This window comes from Labeo rohita, chromosome 21, assembly GCF_022985175.1.
Source record: "Labeo rohita strain BAU-BD-2019 chromosome 21, IGBB_LRoh.1.0, whole genome shotgun sequence".
NCBI lineage: Eukaryota > Metazoa > Chordata > Actinopteri > Cypriniformes > Cyprinidae > Labeo > Labeo rohita.
The window spans coordinates 16,147,915-16,171,452 of NC_066889.1; the positions used below are offsets into that span (position 1 = coordinate 16,147,915).

General features: G+C 37.9%; 2 protein-coding genes across 2 annotated transcripts; one reads left to right on the top strand and one right to left on the bottom strand.

Annotated features, from left to right (window-relative positions):
• Positions 1-131: 131 nt before the first annotated feature.
• On the bottom strand, positions 132-4,116 carry ddias (DNA damage-induced apoptosis suppressor). The gene is made up of 4 exons (XM_051092416.1): positions 3,558-4,116; positions 3,235-3,396; positions 3,046-3,151; positions 132-2,956 (listed from the first exon to the last, which is right to left on the bottom strand). The coding sequence occupies exons 1-4, from the start codon at positions 3,668-3,670 to the stop codon at positions 1,277-1,279; spliced, it is 2,061 nt and encodes a 686-aa protein (XP_050948373.1). The 5' UTR covers positions 3,671-4,116; the 3' UTR covers positions 132-1,276.
• A 1,056-nt stretch (positions 4,117-5,172) lies between these two features.
• Positions 5,173-23,516, top strand: polq (polymerase (DNA directed), theta). Its single transcript, XM_051093072.1, has 32 exons — positions 5,173-5,592; positions 5,830-5,929; positions 6,025-6,676; positions 7,029-7,211; positions 7,385-7,515; positions 8,167-8,323; positions 8,410-8,518; positions 8,613-8,826; positions 8,922-9,063; positions 9,150-9,296; positions 10,647-10,859; positions 10,954-11,096; positions 11,176-11,374; positions 11,456-11,598; positions 11,680-11,873; positions 12,899-13,023; positions 13,118-13,361; positions 14,196-16,696; positions 17,443-17,580; positions 17,885-18,072; positions 18,153-18,393; positions 19,369-19,562; positions 19,649-19,777; positions 19,862-20,036; positions 20,123-20,237; positions 20,322-20,440; positions 20,549-20,733; positions 22,403-22,514; positions 22,592-22,716; positions 22,791-22,932; positions 23,006-23,109; positions 23,192-23,516. Exons 1-32 carry the CDS (start codon positions 5,534-5,536, stop codon positions 23,303-23,305), a joined length of 7,737 nt encoding a protein of 2,578 aa, XP_050949029.1. The 5' UTR covers positions 5,173-5,533; the 3' UTR covers positions 23,306-23,516.
• The last annotated feature ends 22 nt before the right edge of the window (positions 23,517-23,538 follow it).

Below are 23,538 nucleotides of genomic sequence, written 5' to 3' on the forward strand. Positions count from 1 at the left end.
ACAAAAATCACAACAGATAGTACAATGTCGTCATCACCTTGAAAATAAAATACACACTATAGGATAATTTGCATGGAAGAGAGGTTCAGCAGGTTCAAAAGAATACAGAGTATTTTTCCAATAAGCTATAAGCACAGATATATGGAAATAGGTTAATTTTTTTTGCATTTTAATCATCTGTTTTGAGTACATTAACGTTGCTGAAGTATTGGTGGACGTGACGCAAAATTAACACAATTTTAATTGAAAAACGTGTTTTTGATTATTAAACATGTAGGGCCTGTTTTATTACTATTACACTACCAGTCAAAAGTTTTTGAACAGTAAGATTTTAGTGTTTTTTTAACATTTCCTCTGCTCACCAAGCCTGTATTTATGTGATCCAAAGTACAGGAAAAACAGAAAAAATCTGAAATAGTTTTACTATTTAAAATAACTGTTTTATATTTGAATATATTTTAAAATGTAATTTATTCCGTTGATCAAAGCTACATTTTCTGCACACTACTTCAGTCTTCAGTGTGGTATGACCCCTTAGAAATCATTGTAATGTGCTGATTTGCTATTCAAGAAACTTTTTATTATTAATATCAGTTTTATCAGAAAATATAAATTTTTAAAACATTTTGACATTTTCTATTCTTTGATGAATAAAACACTGAATTAAAACACATTTGTGACATTACACACTATACCATTTAAAAGCTTGTAGTTTAATCAAAAGTGATAAAGACATTTATAATGTTACAAATGATTTCACTATTAGATTTCAATGCTGTTCTTCTGAATTTCTATTCATCAAAGAAACCTATAAAAATTTCTACTTAGCTGTTTACAAAATAATAATTATAAATGTCTTTTGAGCAGCAAATCAGTATATTAGAATGATTTCTGAAGGATCATGTGACTGGAGTAATGATGCTAAAATTCAGCTTTTAAATCACAGGAATAAATTACATTTTAAAATATATTCAAATAGATTTTAGTACAAATATTTCAAAATGCTGTACTTTGGATCAAATAAATGCAAGCTTGGTGAGCAGAAGAGACGTCTTTAACAAAACATTAAAAATCGTATTTTTCAAAAGACTGATAGTGTAATAAAATGCGTAAGAATAAACAATTCTGGGCATGTTTTTATAATATTCATAAACATATTTATAAATTATTTAGACAGTGGCTTATTTACAATTACATTTTACATATATAACTTTTTTTTAATTTACACTTACAATAAACAGAACAAATATTGAAATTTATCTCACTCAATTTTAATTTAAAATGAATTTTCAAAAAGATCTTTGGACCACTCATTTACAGATAAATTACAACTTGCATCCTGCATGTCAGACTCGCCGGAGAAACTCTCAGTAGACCCAACAACCTGCGACTGATCCATCTTTTGTCTTTTATCACTTAACCTCAGATCTACGATCTTGCTTTTAAACTCACACTTGATTTGTCCGGAGCACAGTGAGGCTACACGTTTTTGGCTTCGCCTGGTTTTCTGTCCACATGAGTTGTTATAATAAGAAACTGGGGTGGATTGCAAACATGGTGAAAAAGGCAGAGAATCTGAACCTCCAGGTTCTGATGTGTTGACATTTCTCAGTTCATTGACTTTAGATGTCTCTGTCACATCCGAAAGGTTCATGTCCATACTGCTCTGACCAGAAGCAAACAAGTCTACAGAGCAATTGTACCTCTCCTCACGGTCATCAAACACAATACGTTCCTGCTTGACTTTGCAGTTTACAGAATGGACATCACTTTGTGCACAGTGCCTGAAATATTTGCCCTTTTCATGGTTTACTGAACAAAAAGCCACAGAGGGTCTGCTCCTAGTTAATTTTTTCCTTTTTAAAGCGAGTTCTTTTTTGTCTGGAAAAGACAACCTGTTGTTTGTAGAGCGATTAAATGCACACATAATGTCAGGACTAAAAGGAATCATCTTTTTTGAAGAATTGGTCTTACGGATCTCAGCATTGTTCATCTTAGTTCCAGGATTTTCTGGACAGTCATTTTCATTGTTCTCTTTCCAGCTAATGTTGTTCACATTGTGCACTGGTGAGGGCAATTTTTCACTTTTTGAGATGGTTGCAACCACTGAATTTTCAGTCAGTGAGAATTTATTTTCCACTTCAGTCATTTGATTACTTTTACCTGAACTGTGGTTCTTTGTATCAATTGTCTCTGATATCTGAGGCTCAACATTGACAAATTCTTGTAAGCTTTCTGATAAAGGTGCATCCTCTAAATCAAAACCCATGTTTTGACTGTAATGACTGTAAAGTGACTTCTCGTGTAAAGGTGCATCATATTCTTCCTCTGTTTTGGCTCTGGCAAGGCATTTGGATGTAGTTTTTTCAGAATTATTTTCACAGGACAAAGTGCTAAGTGGATTTATAGCATCACATGCAGTGGAAGTGTTAAAATGTGATTCTGATGATTCAAACATGTCACAGCTTGAGGAAAAAGATTTCCTGTGACTGTTCTGTGTTTCATTCTTCAGTTCATCCTGTACACAGTTAACATGCTTCAGCTGACTGGTGTTGCTTTGGCATGTTCTTGTCTCTTCATTCTTTGGTGAAAGATCATGATGATCACAGTCTCTGGACTGCTGTATCAAGTCATTATTTAATTCTTCTAAGGGGAAGCATAACCCAGGTGACTGCCATGCACTTGAGAGTGTGAATCCTTCACTGTTGGGTTGAGAATCCAACTTTCCACATGATGGAGGAGTATAATCAAAACTGTTGAGTTCATTTCTTTGTGAACTTTGTGAGTCTTTCTGTTGCGATGAACAAATACTGTTTGCAGACTCAGAATTTGCTCGCAGGAGGTTTTTAAAATAACCGATTACGGTGCATCCAATCAAAGACTCGCATGGAGAAATGATCTGGCAGGCCACTAACTGTCCAGACAGCGAAGAAGTTTTGGCAACATTATGAGGAACCTGTTAGGAACGAACAAGAAGTGAGTAAAATTAATTAAAAGGGGGTTAATCTTGATGCCTCAGCCCAAATTAAATGAAATGCGTCATACCTTCAATCCAAATATGACACATTTTCCTATAAAGCAGTCTTCCACAGCTTTGACAAGGAGTTGTTGAACAGTATGTGTGCCTTCAGTTTTCTCCAAATCAATACATCTGGAAACATCACACTTTATATCAACAATAAATTCACGGAAATGTTTAAGACGTTTAACATTTCCAAATGCTTTAAAACATACCTTTGAAGGCCACCAGCAGTTATGCCGAAGAAGGGATTCAAACAGCCCCCGAATACTGTCACACCAAATATATCTTGGTTTCTGGACACTTTAAATGACAGCCTGTATCTGTAGTCCACGTTTTGCAAGTCACAAGTGAATCCACATCTTCCACAAATAGCTCTAAGATAATGATTCAAAAGTTATTCGTAATATTCAGGCACTTTTTCATTTAACACACACTCATAATAGCATCCGTAATAGCACATAATGATACATTCACTAAAGTACATTCACCACAATATGTAATAGATTAATGAAATTAACTTAAATTTACCACGTACCTTTTGCTTTCCTTATTTAGTCTGGATAGGCAGTCTTTGCAGCATGGATATACAAAACAAGAATCTTGTAGAGAAAGTATTGTACAACTCACCAGAGCCCGTGTGTTGCTCATGAGTGCTTAAAATACTGGTAAGGTTTACAAACAATGACCATAATACCATTATTCTCTACAAGGAAATACTAACTTTACAGAGGACTCAGATTTTAAACCTCTTTTCGTCAAAAAGGTTTAAAAATCTAAATCTATGTCATTAAAGTCACACAACAACTAAATGATCTAATGAAGAAAAAAATAGACCAGAAACCAAAAACAAGTAAGCTAGAAAGTGCATTTCAAAACAAGAACGCTTTTCTTCCTCGTTGGTTTTCTCCCTGAATTCTCAAGGATCACAGCTCCATCTATCGTACAATGTTATATACGGCTGTGTGTAGTTTTAAACTAAAGATAAATTACGGTAAGGTATTTCCTTTTAATTGTATTCTAATTTAGGTTTGAATGAGTTGAAATGTATTTAAAGTCCTTTGTGATCACGTTGATGTAATGTGTCTTTACCCTGCGCTTTGTTCATACTGCAGATGTCAGTGTTGCGAGTGATAGCAGTGATGGCTCGTTCTTGAACGATTCGGTCATTTTGAACGAATCTTTAATGTGACTCGGGACGAATGAGTCGTCTCGGGGAGTGATTCGTTCAAATATCCTATTTGGTTCTGTACTGGAATTAGTTCACCTGTTTCGAGTCTTCGGGTTTTTAGAGTCGTTCGTTCACCTTATGGGGCTGTCACGTGATGAACGAACGACTCGAACCCGAAGACTCGAGAGATGAACTAATCAATTATTTTTCCGGCTCAGACGTTGGTTAGCTAATTGGGCTGTCAGGTGATGAACGAACGACTCAAACCCGAAAACTTGTCAGATAAGAGGCGAGGTGAGCGAATTCTAGACTAAAGACCCAGGTAAACAATGAATTAATATTTTCTGTTTCTTATAGCATTATGGTTTTGTTTTGTTTGAAGTGTGATCAACGTTTGTGTAAGCAGTAGATGTGTTAGGGAGGTAACAGGTAACATTTTAATTATATTTTGCTAAAATGAACGAAATGACTCGAAAAAAGATTCGTTCATTTTGCTGAACGAGACTCAAAGGTCCGAGTCGGTAAAATGATCCGAACTTCCCATCACTAAGTGATAGCAGTGGTGAGGATTTCAATTCATTCAAATGAATCGAATCTTTTGAATCACCCAAAATATACTCGATACCTCGGATGCTTTTTACTCGTGCTATTGTCAACCCGTTAAGGCAGAAAAACAGTGAGAGAAGTTCAGTGTAACGTTACCAAAAATATGAATCATGGGAGTGATAAAAATGTATTGTTAACGAAAGATTCGTTCAAAAATCTGATTCACTAAAACTACAAGAACGTAATTTAAACATTACACCCACTGTTTAAGTAAAAGAAATATCAGCTCGGTGTGTTTTTTTTATGATTTATATTTTTTAAAGCTAAAGGATAAAATAAGGTGTAATATTTTTATACAGCCAGGAGGAACCTCGACACTGTAGTCGTGTTTCCACGGGACAGTTTTGTGTGTGAACACCGCGGGCTGTTTGATTTGGTTGTTTTTTGTTTTGATAACCTTGTTTTGATTTCTTACAGTTGTCGTTCAGTATGAATTTACACAAACAATTTTTGTTTAGCTGACAGGACTAATGAAATATTAGTTATTCAAAGACTTTGCGATGGTTTTACGTAAATAGCTTTATTTTGAAAATGTCAGCTCAGTTGGCTGGAATGATATGAGAAATGCATTTCTTTTAATCCACTAATACGTGTTTGTTTATGTGGAGCGACGGGAGGTAGAAACACAACAGCTACCTCAACAAAATATGTTATTTTACTGTTTATATTTTTACTCAACCAAAGCGTTTTATGTAAGGACGTCACTAACGTTAGTAGTCATTTAATTTCTAAATGTGATGACTACTTCAACAAGAAAGATTTATTTGGGACAACATCGGATTGTAAAGACAAAGGGGTAAGATTTGTCGGACACCTGAAACTGTGTTGAGCTTGTATTGATTGTGTGTTTCCATGGTTTTGTTTGCAAACTTGGTTGACATGGAGCTTTTAATGGTTCTCTGTTTCATCTTAACGCCTAGCACAACTTTGTTTATAGTACACAAATAAGTAGGCGTGACTGTATATGAGTTTTTTGTTTAGTGAAATGTAAATATTGTTGTTGTAACTAACATGGAGTTTTTCATTTTTGTAGTTTAAGAGATGAGGAACCACATAGACAATCCAGTCGCCCGCATCGAGCATGCTCTTCTGCCACAGATATATCTGAGAACAAAAGATGTAGTGAGCCAAAAGTATGTTGTTGTTTTTTTAATTCAGTTTATATAATATTATGCCACTGATAAGCTGTGTTACACTAAGTGCATGAATTCACATTTTCTATTTAAAGCAAAACCAGAATAAGCAATGGATGCCAGGAGACTCTACTCTGGCTATGGATGTGGAAATTTTACAAGCTATTGATGAATTAGGTCCAGAAGTCTTAAAATTCAAAAAAGATGAAAACATTCAACCAACTGAATTGGCGTCACTTAAGAAAACCTCTGACTTTCCACAAAATATTTGTGAGCAACAAGTGCAAAATGCAGAAAACATCAACCCTTCAAGTCCAGGTTCAGCGTGGTCACCATCAGAGCGCAAAAGAACCAGAACACAAGCCAAAAAAGAGAACGACTGGAGGGATTTGGCCCAAAAGCTTTTGTTCAGTGAAACTAAAAAGACTGACGCAGGAGGACGGGCCCGTGGCCGTGAGATGAAATGTGACAAGGAATATTCTTCACCTCAAAAGATCCTCAACTCCATGAAAAAAACAGCTAAAGTAGCAAACGGCAAGCAAAAGTTGAAGTTCAGAAGAGATACCAGCCCAAATGACTCTCTCAGTAACTCCAAGGATTACATTCTGTTTAGTCCAACACATATGGCTGCCGCTAAAGAGCGATCCCTGTTGAAGAGATCAATGAAAAACCTTTCGGTCTCTGTGCTCACCCCTCCTCCTGGACTGGATCTCAGTGTCCTCGGTGATGCTACACTACCAGATGCAGGTGATTTTCTAAAAATTGCCTAATTTCATCATTAATGTTGTTTTTATTCAGCTAGTACTTCCATCTTTAATGTAATATGATCCTTCATACGTCATTTTAATATGCTGATTTGCTGCTCAAGAAACATTTCTTATTATTATCAATGTTAAAAACTGTTCTGTTGGGTGATAATTTAGTGGAAACTGATACTTTTTTCAGAATTCTTTTAGAATAGAAAGTTTTGTAACACAAATTTTGGTCAATTTATTATTTTTTTTAAAATAACTTTCTGACCCAAAACTTTTGAAAATTGTTTGACATTTTGCTCTTGTGAAATATTAATTCAGTTTTTTCTGTTCGTTGCTCTGAACAGCACAAAGCATCCATATGGGACGTCCCGCAGATCAGTTAGACAAGCTTTTGCTCTCCAGTTGGGGTCTCCCTAAGCCTGTTCTGGAGAAATACCAGAGTCTTGGTGTTCAGAGGATGTTTGAGTGGCAGGCTGAGTGTCTGACTTTGGGCAAAGTGTTGGAGGGCCAGAACCTGGTGTATTCTGGTAAATGCCTGTTTTTGTCTTGTTGACAGCAGATGTTTTAATTTTTATTTAGTCCTGTTTTTCTGAGAAACAGCACCAGATCAAATGCTGCTTCTGATTACTTGATAGTTTTCTAAAATATATGTAGTCATCTCATTTTTCCCAGGTTAAAATGTTATATTTTCTTTTTTAAGCTCCAACCAGTGCAGGAAAAACTTTGGTTTCTGAGCTGTTAATCTTGAAGAGAGTTTTGGAAACAAGACAAAAGGCCATGTTCATTCTTCCTTTCGTGTCTGTGGCTCGTGAGAAAATGTTTTATCTACAGGTTGGTTCCCATTTCCTAAGTGCGTATGTAATTGTCAACTATCTCAGTTGATCATTTAATGTATTTTTCTTCTTCAGCTGGGAGTGCACAGTACATTATCGGCAGTGGAGATCAAAATTAGAGAACAATCTATAAATACTTGTTTTTTTCTTGATCTTTTTCTTGATCTTCATGACTCAAAATTTGAAGGAATATTAGCTGTAGATATACCACTGTTCTACTAACATGTTTGACAAAATAACCAGAGAATTTCAACAAAAACATTATTTTGTTGGAAAACACAGTGATCAAAATTAGAGAAAAGTAACCACTGTAGCACAAATGAATATTTGAGCTAAATTTTGGATCAGGTGTCAGATTAACACCAATAACTTGGATGTATCTGTAAGAGTTCTTTTCAAACATCTTATGTTTTTAAAATGTGTTTTAGAATACAATTAATTTATGAAATGTGCTTCAAAAACTTTCCTTTCACTCCTGTTAGGATAACTTCAAATTCAACTTCAAAGCAGTGACCTTGAAATTGCACGTTGTTCTCTAATTTTGATCTCCACTGTACATATAATTATTGACTTCTGAATTTAGTACATCTGTCAATCTTGGAATTCTGTTGACAAGATTTTGCTAATATGACTTGCTGTTTTCACCCAGAATGTGTTTCAGGAGGCAGGGGTCAGAGTGGAGGGGTATATGGGTAACACTTCAGCAGCTGGTGGGTTTTCAGCTTTAGATGTCGCTATTTGCACAATTGAGAAAGCTAATGGACTTATCAACAGACTCATTGAAGAAGACAAATTGGATCTACTTGGTAAAATAATGGTCACTTTTCTTACCACTTATTTTATCTACTCTTACAGGTACTATTGTAAAACTAAATTTTTACCTAATTTGCAGGAATTGTTGTGGTTGATGAGCTGCACATGCTTGGGGACTCTGGTCGTGGATATCTCTTGGAACTTTTGCTAACTAAAATCCAATACATTGCCCAAAAAAACGCAGCAAGGTATGTCATAATCCAATGTTTAAACCAGTAATCCTTCAGAAATCCTCCTGATAATCAGTATGTATGGTGAAGCTTAACATTGTGTCTTTTTAAGGGGTTCTGCTCAAAGTGCCTCAGCTGGTGTGCAGATTGTTGGTATGAGTGCCACACTGCCAAACTTGGACCTTCTTGCTCGCTGGTTGAATGCTGAGCTGTATAGTACTAACTATCGTCCTGTACCACTGGTGGAGTGGGTCAAGATAGGCACGAATGTCTATGATGGATCTATGAACCTGGTCAGACCGTTCACCCCAGCTCTTCCCGTAAAGGTCAGAGCTTGACATGTTTGCTGGCCTTTGAAAACTGAATCAAGTTTTTGCACAGAGTGTACCTATTACAAAATAAGATGTTCTTCTGTTTGTAGGGAGATGATGATCATATTGTCAGCCTCTGCTTTGAGACAGTGCAGGACGGACACTCTGCACTGCTGTTCTGCCCTTCAAAGAACTGGTGTGAGAAACTAGCAGACAGCATTGGAAGAGAGTTTTACAATCTTTATCACAAAGGTTTACCGACACAGATATATCAAGTTTTATGATATTTATTATGCAGGTATGTATTGAACATTCTTTAACATTGTTTGCTTTTGCAGAAATGCAGTCAGGCTCTGGAGTGCAAAGTATATCTCTGAATCAGGAAGGTCTCCAGGATGTACTAGCCCAACTCAAGCGTACTCCTGCAGGCTTGGACCAAGTGCTTCAGCGAACGGTTCCTTGGGGAGTTGCCTTCCACCATGCAGGTGCATGAGATTACACAAGTGTTATTCCGTGTCAACTCAACCTGAGATTTTGAGCCAAATTACATAGTGTAAAAACAACTTTAGCAAGCTGGCAGCATCATTATTTTAGTTTTACACAGAGATTGGTAGGTCTGTTAGTAAAATCTGTTGAATTTAGCCCTCTTTGTTTCATTATATTATATTTTTACTTGCAAACTTTGGGAAAAGAATATTTATGGCACTATTTATGATATGTGGATAGAAAATCATGACGTACATTTCTAGTTTCAGTATTATTTGTTCTTCAAATATTCATTCATTCATTAATTTTCAGCTGTATGCAAAGTGACCCAAATTTGTTTTTTCACTGAAAATGTGTACAATTGTCCAGCTTATTCATGAAACCACATTAAGATCTCCATGACTGAATCATCAAGGGCTTTTAAAGTGAAGATACCTAAAAGAAAGTTTGTTAAGATCCAGAATCTAAAATGATATTAAGAGTTACAGGCATGTAAACTTGAGACCACAAAACCACAATAAGTGCTTTTTGCCATTTTTGAACTGTCACTGTTGGCATTTAACAAAACAAACATTGCTAAAGTCAATGGATTCACAATCTCTGTGTAAAAATAAAAGACATAGTCATTTTAGACCCATGTAAATTAACTCCAAATAGGTGAAAATTTGACACTTCTCTACAAAATAGTGGATTACCCAGTAAATACACATCTGTGACATCTAATATTTTGGCTTTCATCACCGTGTACACTACCAGTCAAAAGATTTTGAACAGTAAGATTTTTAATGACGTCTCTTCTGCTCACCAAGCCTGCATTTATTTGATGCAAAGTACAGCAAAAACAGTAAAACTTTGAAATATTTTTACTATGTTAAATAACTGTTTTCTGTTTGAACGTATTTTAAAACGTAATTTATTCCTGTGATTTCAAAGGTGATTTTTAGCATCATTGCTCCAGTCACATGATCCTTCAGAAATCATTCTAATATTCTGTTTTGTTATTATTATTATTATTATTATTGTGTTGAAACAGCAGTCACATGATCCTTCAGAAATCGTTCTAATATTCTGTTTTGTTAATTATTATTATTATTATTATTATTATTATTATGTTGAAACAGCAGAGTAGAATTTTTCAGGTTTCTTTCATGAATAGAAAGTTCAGAAGAACAGCATTCATCTGAAATAGAAATCTTTTGTAACATTATAAATGTCTTTATCATCACTTTTGATCAGTTTAAAGCATCCTTGCTAAATGAAAGTATTAATTTCTATAATTTCTGTTGGACATGTTGGACATCCCAACATCCCAAATCCATTGTGTTAAATCCTTGTAACTCTTGTTTCAGGTTTAACGTTTGATGAGAGGGATATTCTAGAAGGTGCTTTTCGTCAAGGCTACATTAGGGTGCTGGCTGCTACCTCCACCTTGTCATCTGGTGTAAATCTGCCCGCCCGACGTGTGATTATCAGAACCCCTGTTTTTAATGGTCATTTGTTGGACATCCTGACCTATAAGCAGATGGTGGGACGAGCAGGCCGTAAAGGAGTGGACACCATGGGTGAGTGCAACAGGTTTTGAAGGCATAGCTAGTTTTTTGTTAGAGGATTTTAAAATGTTAATTATTATTTATTTTGCTATCTGTGTTGACTTAGGGGAAAGTGTGTTGGTCTGTAAAGAGGCTGAACGTGCGAAGGGGATGAGCCTCATCCAGGGCTCACTTAAGCCTATCAGCAGCTGCCTGGTGAAGCGGGAGGGTGAGGGCGTCACTACCAGCATGCTCAGGGCCATCTTGGAGGTGTGAATGTCTTTCTTTTTACAGTGTGTTGTATGATACTGAATATGTACAGGATTTAATTTCATTATTTTGACTGAAGATCATCGTTGGAGGTGTCGCCAGCTCACCACAGGATGTGCGGATGTATGCGGCTTGCACTCTTCTGACAGCCAGTATTGCCGCCGAACAGCCACGTGGAGAAGAAGCTGCATCAGAAGCTCGAAACAAAGGAGCTATCGAAGCCTGCATAGAGTGGCTAATGGACAATGAGTTTATTCATATACAGAAAGAAGGAGATGGTAATTTATCTGGGATTTTTTTTTTTGTGGTTTTTGATAGATGTTGACATTTTGATAATTTAATAATTATCTGCCTCACAGTGGAAAGGTACTGCCCCACGCATCTGGGTTCTGCGACTCTGTCTTCGTCTTTATCACCTCCGGAAGCCCTGGGGATTTTTGCAGATCTCCAGAGAGCAATGAAAGGATTTGTATTGGAAAATGATCTTCATATCCTCTATCAGGTAGACAGATGACTTCAGTTTATCATCAGTAGTTCAGAAAAATATGGGTTATTTACAAAATCGTGTTATGTGTTTTTTAAGATAACACCTGTGTATGTGGACTGGACTACAATTGACTGGTACCAGTTCTTTTGTCTGTGGGAACAATTACCATCTGCAATGAAACGGGTGGCTGAGATGGTGGGCATCCAAGAAGGTTTCTTGGCCCGCTCTGTTAGTGGGAAATTAGTCGCTAAAACAGATAAGCAACGCAGACAGATGGCCATTCACAAACGGTACTATGTATTTTCTGAATATACAATTGAGGTCAAAAGTTTACATCCCCCTTTCAGAATCTGCAAAATGTTAATTATTTTACCAAAATAAGAGGGATCATACAAAATTAATGTGGATTATTTATTTAGTACTGACCAATCTTAATACTGTGTTGTTACCTGAATGATCCACAGATGTTTTTTTTTTTTGTTTAGTGATCGTTGTTCATGAGTCCCTTGTTTGTCCTGAACAGTTAAACTGCCCGCTCTTCTTCAGAAAAATCCTACAGGTCCCACAAATTCTTTGGTTTTCCAGCATTTTTGTGTATTTCAACCCTTTCCAAGCCGAGCCAGGGGGTGAAAACTTTAGGAATTTGAAGATCAGGGTAAATTCAACTGTTTTGTCTTTTGGGAATAATGTAACTTTCTGTAGCCTCTGAAGGGTGGTACTAAATGAAAAAAATATGATATTTAGGCAAAATAAAAAAAATGTACTCTTCTGTAATGTGATCTTCATTATGTTCAGAAGTTTTCACCCTTGGCTCTTAATGCATAGCTATTCCTTCTGGAGTGTCAGTGAGCATTTAACCCTTCTGTAATAGTTGCACTGAGTCCCTCAGTTGTCCTCAGTGTGAAAAGATGGATCTCAAAATCACACAGTCATTGCTGGAAAGGGTTCAAATACACAAAAATACAGAAAAATCAAAGAATTTGTGGGACCTGAAGGATTTTTTGAAGAACAGTGGGCAGTTTAAACAAAAAAGAGATTCATGAACAACTATCACTATCATTTTTTTGTAAATTGGAAATTCAACTATTAATTTCTCTTGTGGACTATATGTAAACGTCTTTTATGTGAAATCTTATTCAGGTCGGTACTAAATAAACAATAACATGCATTTTGTATGATCCCTCTTATTTTGGTAAAACAATTAACATTATGCAGAATTTTGAAAAGGGGATGTAATCTTTTGATCTCAACTGTAGAGTGCCTCAATTAATGTTAAGTATCAGTATATTGATGTGTATTTTTTGTTGTTGTGCAGTTTTTTCACAACGTTAGTTCTCCATGACCTTGTAAGCGAAGTACCACTTGGAGCTGTCGCAAAGAAGTATGGCTGTAGCCGAGGACAGCTTCAGTCACTTCAGCAGTCTGCCTCAACATATGCAGGTACATCTCTTCATACTGTAGGCATGGGCTTACTTACTTATCAATAGGAGATAAACAATGCCAAAGTTAAAAACCTGGCAACAATTTTTTTCAGGAATGGTCACAGTCTTCTGTAATCGACTTGGATGGCACAACCTAGAGCTGCTTCTGTCCCAGTTCCAGAGTCGTCTGAGTTTTGGAGTCCAAAGGGAGTTGTGCGATCTGGTTCGTATTTCTTTACTAAACGCCCAGAGAGCACGTACACTCTACAGCTCTGGGTTTGTCACAGTGGCAGAGGTGGCCAGAGCTGATGTTACAGAGGTGGAGAAGGCCCTCAGGAAAGCCATCCCTTTCAAAAGGTAATGAAACAGGGAGATTATCAGCTTAAAAGGTTTATTTGATGTCATTCTTGTGTTTGATAAGCTTTTTAGTTATTGAAGAATGGTCATTTTAGAGACGTGAGATCTGTCTATTATTGTTTGAGTTTTAAAATGATTACAAATTAAGATATTTTTGATGAAATCCAAGAGCTTTCTGACTTTGCATAGACAGCAATGCAACTAACACATTCAAGGCCCAGAAAGGTAGTAAGGACATTGTTAAAATAGTCCATGTGATGTCAGTGGTTCCGTAACTTTATGAAGCTACGGGAATACTTTTTGAGAAAAGCAATTTCTTCTGTTCCATGTCAGTCTTCAACGCACCCTCATGAGAGTACCACAACACAGAAGAAATGGTGGAATAAAGTTGTAATTGTCTGGGTTTTTTTGTGCACGGAAAGTAGTACCGTTCTCGTAGTACCGTTGCTGTCTGTGCAGGGTCAGAAAACTCTAATTTCATCAAAAATATCTTAATTTGGGTTCTGAAGATGAACGAAGGTCTTATGGGTTTGGAACGACATGAAGATGAGTAACAATGACTGAACTATCCCTTCAAGTTAATATTTAAAAACAGTCAGTCAGCAGTCTTCATTAACTCGCAGAATGAATGTCCCATGTTTTGTACTGTACATTACAATGTTGTGATGCATGAATCCACTTGTAGCATTTAAAATGACTGATATTTAGTGTTTCATTTTTACTTTAGTTGGGCATTAGTTTGTTCGTAATGGTTTATTGTAATGGACAGAATTTGAATGTTGGTTTATCCATAGATTATTTTAAGTCATACAGTGATAATTTGATTCTTTGCAGCTCCAGGCAGGCGTTGGATGAAAACGAGGTTGAGGCTCAAGAGCGTAAGAGCATGCGCTGCATCTGGGTCAGCGGGAAAAAGGCCTTGACTGAAAGGGAGGCTGCTCAGCAAATCGTGGCCGAGGCCCAGGTGCTCCTCCAGCAGGATTTGGCTCTTCTTGGGGTAGAATGGAACCCAACATCCCTCTCAACAAAGACCCAGCCAGATTCCCATTCACACGAAGAATCGTCCAATACAAAACCTCTACAGTCTACATCAAGAGACCCAGAACACAAAGAGAGGCAAAATGTAACCACAAACGTGGATGAACAGAAGTTATTGGTGGATAAAAATGCTGACAGTTGTTCCCATCCTCCTTTGAGGCCATTAGAGATCACTACCAATTCAGACAAGCCAATGGATATTGATGCATTATCTAGTGACTGTCAGCCTGCTAAGAAATGTGAACAGCAGTCAAGTACATTGGATAAAGTTCTCAAATCATTAAATGCGAAAGACAAGGGATTTCAAAATAGTCAAACAGCTGAGGCATCAGAATGTTCTTTGAAATCACTTCAAAGGAAATTAGGACACAGTTCCTGTATAAAAAGTACTTGTAACTCTGGCAGTGACCATCGTTCAAGTCCAGTTTCGAAACGCAGAAGGATGGATGTAGTGGATTCTGATGCAAAACCCATAGTGAGTAAAGCGAAAACACCAACTGTAACCACAGAAGACCCCGAAAGAAAATCAAAAGTTAAAGAGTTTTGCTTTAATAAATCTGAAACTGACTGTAGAACAGATAAAGACAAGATGAATCTCCAGTCATCCATTGCTGGACTAAACCAAGTCATTGAGTCAAAAACGTTTTCTCACTTGTGTGATCTACAAAGGGGTAGGGAAACCCCACATGTCAAAACTCAAAGTGAAACTCACAGTTTCAAGAAATTCAGCTGCAGTGATGAGAATAAAACTGGCTTAAGGGTAAACACAAGCCTTAAACACGATTTAGTATGTGGTTCTGAGAAGCTTAGCTCTCCTGACTTGTACACAAATGGACTGGAAGAGTTTGGTGATAGTTTTCAACTTGATACACAGACTGAGAAAATGCTTCAAGGAGATGATTTTTCACATGGCATTGGTCATTTAAACATTCTCAAAGAAAATAAACATAACAATCATGTTGATTCAGAAAGTGAGATGAAACCTGTCGAGCAGTCATCTTTCCTGGAAAATGAAAAACAGATATCTAGAGACCACAACAAAGACAAAGGTTTATCACCTCAGAAGAATGCCCCAGCCACTGAATTCAAACCAAAATATAACATCTCGCTTACTGACAGCCAGTTGGAGAATATTTTAAATTACAGTAACCAGGTTACTGAAGAAGAATCAAGTGCAAACAAACCTGCTGAACAAAGGGAAAATCAAGAGTCATCTGATCATGTTGCTGAGAATAGCTTCAACCGGAGCAGCAGTTTTCTGTTTGACAGTCTCTATGACAACTCCATCTTGGATGCCATGGAGGAAGCAGCTATTGATCGAGACAACAAAGAGCAGGTGGTTGAAGCTCATGCTAATTCGAACGGCTCTTCTCCAGAACTCATTCCAGAGAGAAGAGATGCAGCGTCAACAGAGGATCAGGAAGCAATCCAATGGGGTGAATCATCTTTCAACCTTTCAGAATGGGGAGATTCACTACTTATTGGAGAGCAGTACCTTGATAAAATGAGCAGTGTTGTCAAGGCTTGTGATGGCCAAAAATTGGGTGCAGAGAAGCAGAGTTATACAGATGATATTGTGTATGAACTTCATGTATTGCAAAGCAACAAACCTCATTCAAGCACTTCACATGAAAGGTGTCAATTAAACAGTTCATCGTTTCACATCAGCCCAGGAATGCAGGACATTTTTGATAAATGGTCTGATCAGTTTTCAACCCTATCTGAGGTTCCAGGGCAGTCAGATTCAACTGTGGTGGAACCAAATGCTGCTGTTGAAAAAGCAGTTTCCCCAAAAACAAAGCATGGAATTGATCAAGGAGGTCCAAGAAGCTCAGATTTCGTGGTAGCCCAGACCAAACCACTGTCTCACAATGACCTTGTTCCTCCCACACAAGTTTCTGAACCAGTCACGCCACGAGTTAAAATGACCACCTCAGCTATACAGTCACCTCTTAATGTCACCAAGCACAGGTCTGAACTGGATCCTAAAAATTCTAAATCAAGTACCCAGAAAGATTATCACTCTTGTTTGAGGACTAACTCTGCGTCAGAGTTAGACATGTCTCTGGCTGAGGATGGCTTTGCAAGGCTTTCTCAGTGTCAATCACTTCCTGCTTCAAATTTCTGCAGTCCAGAAACATTCTCCATAATCGATGTGGCAAGCGATAAAAGGCTTTTTCATACATTTATAAAGGAGTGGAAAACAAAGGACAGATTTTGTCTTGCTCTAGCATGTGAGAAGATAGACAACACCTCAGTGCAACCTGAGATGGTTATAGGTGGAAAATTCAAAAAACGTAAGACTTCAGAGAAATGTTGCTTCTTTTATGTATTATTATCCTGTATATAATATACCAGTGGTGTGCTTTTCTTTTTAATAGTGAAACCTTTATCTATTTTTAAATTCCTCGGGTCATCAGTCATCAACGCTCTGTAAATATAGGTCACGGACATAGAGATTTACCTAAATTTCACCAAACTGATTACTTACCAAAAACTCCCACAGATCATGTTTCCATGCCATTATAAGTCTTATTTTGATGTAACAAAGTGGTGATATTAGAGTGTGTGTTGTTTACTTATTTAAATTACTCCTCCTATTAACGCCATTATACTTCATTCAGACTGATTCGCAAATGTGTAACGCGCACAAACATAAGAGGCGTGATTTATTGCATTAACCAATCACAGCCGATCATAATTACAATCATATCGCAATGGACTTTCCCCCATTCTTTCTCAATTACACCACACCAAACTCACAGCATGCTGTAGGGGGTCTGTTAAAACTCAATAGGCTCAGGGGAGGCGAGAGAGACGCGGTCTCCCGCTGTAACTTTACCTGCTGGTGTTGCTTTTGGACAGTGTTTCTTTAGAAAAACAAGTAATTTCTATACTTTTTAATGATGTATTTGCATTTTAAATTTTTTTCTCACCCAGTTTTTTGAGGAAGCACTGCCTCCCTTGCCTCCTCAGAGAAAACGCCGCTGTAATGTAAAATGTAATATCCAGATTGTAATCTTTTGTAATCCTCTGTTTAAAGATACTACCCCAATGAGGAAAAGAAAAGATGGCTTCCTTCTCAAGGGATACGAGGACCTTGCGGTCATTGGCATATCTATATGCTGGGGAGCAAAAGATGCTTATTTTGTATCTCTACAACAGGAGCTGTCAGAATCAGGCAGGAAACATGTCAATGTAAACTTGTTGACCAAATTTAATGAGCTTGTTTCATTAACTCCCTCTATACCAGGGGTGCCCAAACTCGGTCCTGGAGGGCCCGTGTCCTGCAGAGTTCCAACACCAATTAGACAAATCTGAACCGGCAAATCAAGCTCTTACTAGGCATAACTTTCCATAACATAGAAACTTTCCAGCAGGTGTGTTGAGACAAGTTGGATCTAAACTCTGCAGGACACTGACCCTTCAGGACCGAGTTTGGGCACCCTTGCTCTAAACCTACTGCTATTCTTGTCTTATGACAGATATAAGTGCCAGCTTGGCACCACCACCTCTTGATGAGACACTTACAGTTGAGGAGCGACTGAGGCAAATTCAGTGCTGCTTGGAAAAAGAATCAAGTGTGATGGTCACTTATGACTTCATTCACATTTACAAAACACTACTCCTGGCATGTGAGCTTGCTATGCGTGGCAGATTTGAAGACCCAAAGGTAGGATCTGTCAAATTGGAATAAAACAGTTTGACTGGAATAGGATATCTAACTACATTCAATTATTTTTCCTTCAATAGATTGCATGTTGGCTTCTGGATTCAAGCTCCAAAGAGCGCACCCTCCACAACATGGTTTCCAGCTTTGCTACAGAGGATCTCCCAATGCTGGAAGGAATTAGTCCCGGTCAGGGTGTGCAGAGTTTAGGGATCTATGGAGATGCCAGTCAACCTGGACGCTACAGAGCTGCTGTTGAGTCTGTTCTGGTCTTCAGGGTCATGACGCAACTCAACTGTCTTCTTGAAAAGGATGGCTTCTCTGGTAGAAACAAAATTTGAGCTTCTCGATTTGTCTGTATCAGCGGTGTCCAATCTGCTTCTGGAAAGCCAGCATCCTAAAGAGTAGGACAGGGGTGTCCAAACTCATTCCTGGAGTGTGGGTGTCCTGCAGAGTTTACCTCCAACTTGCCTCAACACACCTGCCTGGAAGTTTCCAGTTGGTCTAGTAAGACCCTACTTAGCTGGATCAGGTGTGTTTAATTGGAGTTGGAGCTAAACTCTGCAGGACAGTGGCCTGTAAGGACCGAGTTTGGACATCGCTGTAGTATGAGCTCCAACCAGCCCCTACACCATGGCTGGAAAACGTCCTGCAGAGTTTAGCTCCAACCCTATTCAAACACACCTGCCTGTAGCTTTCTAGTGATCTTGAAGACATTGATTAGCTTGTTCAGGTGTGTTTAATTGGAGTTGGAGCTAAACAGGATAGTGGTCCTTAAGGACAGAGTTTGGACAACCCTGGAGTATGAGCTCCAGCCAGCCCCTACACTATGGCTTGGCAATTTTGGTCCTGTAGGGCAACTCTCCTGCAGAGTTTAGCTCCAGCCCTATTCAAACATACCTGCTGTAGCTTTCTAATGGTCTTGAAGACATTGATTAGCTTGTTCAGGTGTGTTTGATTAGGGTTGGAGCTAAACTTTGCAGGACAGTGGCCCTTAAGGACTGAGTTTGGACACCGCTAGAGAATGAACTCCAACCAGCCCCTACACCAGGGCTGGGTAACTTTGGTCCTGGAGGGCCACTGTCCTACAGAGTTTAGCTCCAACCCTAATCAAACATACCTGTCTGTAGCTTTCTAGTGATCTTGAAGACATTGATTAGCTGGTTGAGATGTGTTTAATTAGGTTTGGAGATAAACTCTGCAAGATAGTGGCACTACAGGTGCAGGATTGGACAAACCTTGTCTATATTTAAGTTGGTGATATAGCTACTAATTATTTGATGTTGTCTTCTTTGCTAGACGTATTCAAGAAAGTAGAGATGCCTACCCAATATTGCCTGGCGTTGTTGGAGCTAAATGGAATTGGGTTTAGTGTTGCCGAATGTGAGGCTCAGAAACATGTGATGCAAGCCAAGCTTAGTGCTCTGGAATCCCAAGCTTATCAGCTAGCAGGGCACAGCTTCTCACTGACCAGTCCTGAGGATGTAGCAGAGGTTATCATCACCATTTGTTTACCCTCATAGAAATTTATTGTCCTGTATGGAAACCTCTTTATAATCTTCCATCTCAACTTTTACAGGTGTTGTTTCTTGAGTTAAAGCTGCCACCCAATGGAGATTTAAATGCTCCAAAGAATAAGAAGACACTGGGCTACGCTAGGAGAGCAGGAGCCCGTATAAAACTTTCTAAACAGTTCAGCACAACCAAGGTACGTTCCATAATTTCAGATCTTTTTTGTCTTTTAAACTTGTGATATATACTTCCTAAATACACTCTTTTCTTATTTCATCAGGATGTTTTAGAAAAGCTTAAGCCACTGCATCAGTTACCAGGTGTTATTCTTGAGTGGAGAAGAATCACAAATGCTTTGACAAAAGTGGTTTTCCCCTTGCAACGAGAGAAGAAGTGGCACTCACATCTGAAAATGGACAGAATACATCCAATCTCACAGTCTCACACAGCCACAGGTGTGGAGCATTAGGAAATACCCTTTGAACTTTATATATGTGTCTTGTGATAGTATTTGAATGTTTTAATCTTTAATCTCACATAGGGCGGGTGAGCTTCACTGAACCAAACATTCAAAATGTCCCAAAAGATTTTGAAATTCAAATGCCAACACTAATAGAAGAAAGTCAACCATCGCAGAATGGTGCAAGCAAGACGTGGTACAGTCTTGTATTCATTCCTTTTATTCTATATAACAAAATACATATGTAATGTATGTTTAAAATGTTGATTATTTATTTCAGGGTTAAACGATCAAAGATAAACCAGCAGTTGGCACCCCTTTTAAAAGTATCAGACAAATCACCAGACAAAGGGATGGCATTTTCTGTCAGTATGAGACATGCTTTTGTTCCTTTTTCAGGTATGAAACTTTATTATTTAGGGAACTGGGTCTAGAGGTGATTATTTAAAGGAACATCTGTTTGTGCCACATTAACATGCTTTGTTTTAATCTTGTACATGTCTTCAGGAGGTCTGATTCTGGCTGCTGACTATTCACAGTTGGAGCTCCGCATTTTAGCTCATCTGTCCCGGGACAAACGTCTCCTCCATGTGCTCAACAGTGGTGCAGATGTATTTAAAAGCATTGCAGCTGAGTGGAAAATGATAGACCCTGCTTCGGTTGATGATAATATGAGACAACAGGCCAAACAGGTTTGCTATATTAGAATATATTTCTATACATTTACATATAAAGTGCCTTGTGAAAATATTAACCTCCTTCATTTTTTTCCACATTTTGTTAAACTGCTTAAAATTACTTATTTTTCCACACCCATCTACACTCCATACACCATAATGCCAAAGCAAAAAACATTTTTTAACATCTTTGAAAATTCATTACAAATAAAAAACATAAATGATTCCATTGCATAAGTATTCCTACCCTTATCTGGGACAGTTGAAATTTAGCTCGGGAGCTTTCATATTGCTTGTAAATGTTACTACACTTTGGGTGGAGTTAACCTGTGGCAAATTCAGTTGAATGGGTATGATTTGGAAAGGCACACACCTCTTAGTAAAAGGTCTAACAGTTAAAAAGGATTATCAGTGCAAAAACGAAGCCCTGAGATTTAAAAAAAAAAAAAGAAAAGCTGTAGAGCTCAGAAACGGGATGCATTAAGCCACACATTTGGGGAAGAGTTCAGAAAAAAATCTGCTGCATTGAAGTTTCACAAAAGCATGTAGTCTCCGTTAACCTTAATGGAAGAAGTTGAGAGTTAGAGCTGACCTCTTGGCCAAACTGAGCAATTGATGGAGAAGGGCCTTAGACTGGTGACCAAGAAGTTGATGGTCACTCTAGTTGAGCTCTGATCATATGTGGAGATAGGAGAAACCTACAGAAGGACAAACATCACTGCAACACTCCACTGATCTGGGCTTTATGGCAGTGTGGAAAGACTTAATTCTTTCCATCTGTGAAGACACATGAAGAAAGACTTGGTATTTGCAAAAAAGCGCCTAAAGGACCCTCAGACTGAGAGAAACAAGATTCTCTGGTCTGATGAACCTCAATTCCAAAAATCATGTTTGAAGGAAACCAGACACTGCTCATCGCCTGCACAGTAGCATCCCAAAAATAAAGTGTGGTGTTAGCAGCCTCATGCTGTGGGGCTGTTTTTCAGCAGCAGGGACTGAAGAACTCATCAGAGTAGAAGAAAAGCTCAATGCACCAAAATATGAAGATAGCCTTAATGAAAATCCATTCCAGAGCATTCAGAAGGTTCACCTTTCAAAAGGACAATGACCCTAAGCACACAGCAGGAGTGGCTTATAGACAACTCTGTGAATGTCCTTGAAAACCCAGAATCTGGGTTTGAACCCAATCAAACATTTCTGGAGAAACCCAAAAGTGTCTGTCAGCCCCTATCCAACCTGACAGAGCTTGAGAGATGAAGAAGTGAGAAGAAGAATGGCAGATAATTGCCAAATGCTTATGTGCAAAGCTTGTCACATAATACCTAAAAGTTTTGAGGCTGTACAGGTGCTTCAGCTAAGTACTGAGTTAAGGGTATGAATACTTATGCAATGTACTAATTTCAGTGTTTTTATTTTTAATAAATTGATGTTGTGACAGTTCTGTTTTTGCTTTGTCATTATGGTGTATGGAGTGTAGACTGATGTGGGGAAAAAAGTAATTTAACATAAGGCAGTAACATTAAATGTGAAAAATTAAAGGGGTTTGAATACTTTTGCAAGGCACTGTATGTGCATTCTAGAGCCAGTAGGTCTTTCTAAAAGCAGCTGTTTTTGGGTAAATGTAGTCATTAGCATGATTCATTGAAATTTTACTTGTCTAACATCTTAATATTTTTGTCAGTAGATTTGTTATGGAATAATCTATGGAATGGGAGCAAAGTCTCTTGGAGAACAAATGGGCATTGAGGAGAATGATGCTGCCTGCTACATTGAGACATTTAAATCCAGATACACTGGTAAATTACATTTTAATTTGTCTAATCCAAAAAAAAGTCTGAAATGATAACCGTATCATTTCTTATTTTTCTTTAAGGCATACAGAACTTTCTGCGTGAAACTGTGCAGAAATGTGGGAAAAACGGGTATGTGCAGACCTTGCTCGGCAGGAAGCGTTTTTTGCCTGGAATAAAAGATACAAATGTGTACATAAAGTCTCATGTAAGTCTTCATGATGATTCTTTTACAATATGTCTGGAGTGGAATAAGCATTTAATTTCGCCTTCATCTTTCAGGCAGAGCGACAGGCAGTGAACACAACAGTGCAGGGCTCTGCCGCTGACATTGTCAAATTAGCCACCATCAACATTCAGCGTAGATTGGAGGCAGCGTTTCCTGGAGTTCCCACATCACATCAACACCCTCCAATCAGATCAGGTAAGACTGACTTCATATTACCGTTTTCACTTTTAAATGAGATCTGAATTTAATATACAAGGTTTGTGATCAGGTGGTCGGCACAGAAATCAGTTTAGACCCTCTCGAGGAGGCTTTTTTATACTTCAGCTGCATGATGAACTCATCTACGAAGTTGCAGAGGAAGACGTCATTCAGGTAAGGAAGACTAGTCTTATTATTTAACTTGGACAACAAAAAAAGTTCAGCACTGACAAGTCTAAATGTATTGTTTTTATAGGTGGCTCAGATTGTGAAGCGAGAAATGGAGTGTGTTGTGAAATTGTATGTAAAACTCAGAGTAAAAGTCAAAGTGGGTCCAAGCTGGGGTAACCTTCAAGACCTGGACATATAAAACAACCATATCCTTGACTCTTCTGCGGTTTATGTGTAAATAGCTGATCGATGATTATGAATTACTTGAATGGACTGTTAAAACACTAAATGTTTAATATATAAGCAGTAAATGTTTTTAATCTGAAATAAAATTCAACAGATGCTAATAAGTGTGAAGAAATGGAAATATTTTGTACATTCTATTTAAAAAAATTTTTGTAGACAAGATATTAAAAAGATCAAACATCAGAC

What these genes read in the sequence shown, in the direction of transcription:
- ddias (XM_051092416.1), bottom strand. Translation starts at nt 3,670, where the DNA reads ATGAGCAACACACGGGCTCTGGTGAGTTGTACAATACTTTCTCTACAA. An exon ending in CTAAATAAGGAAAGCAAAAG is followed by an intron (nt 3,397 to 3,557) that starts GTACGTGGTAAA and finishes TCATTATCTTAG; the next exon opens with AGCTATTTGTGGAAGATGTG. An exon ending in ACTGCTGGTGGCCTTCAAAG is followed by an intron (nt 3,152 to 3,234) that starts GTATGTTTTAAA and finishes TGATGTTTCCAG; the next exon opens with ATGTATTGATTTGGAGAAAA.
- polq (XM_051093072.1), top strand. Translation starts at nt 5,534, where the DNA reads ATGACTACTTCAACAAGAAAGATTTATTTGGGACAACATCGGATTGTA. An exon ending in TATACAGAAAGAAGGAGATG is followed by an intron (nt 11,375 to 11,455) that starts GTAATTTATCTG and finishes TCTGCCTCACAG; the next exon opens with TGGAAAGGTACTGCCCCACG. An exon ending in ATGTGTACATAAAGTCTCAT is followed by an intron (nt 22,717 to 22,790) that starts GTAAGTCTTCAT and finishes TTCATCTTTCAG; the next exon opens with GCAGAGCGACAGGCAGTGAA.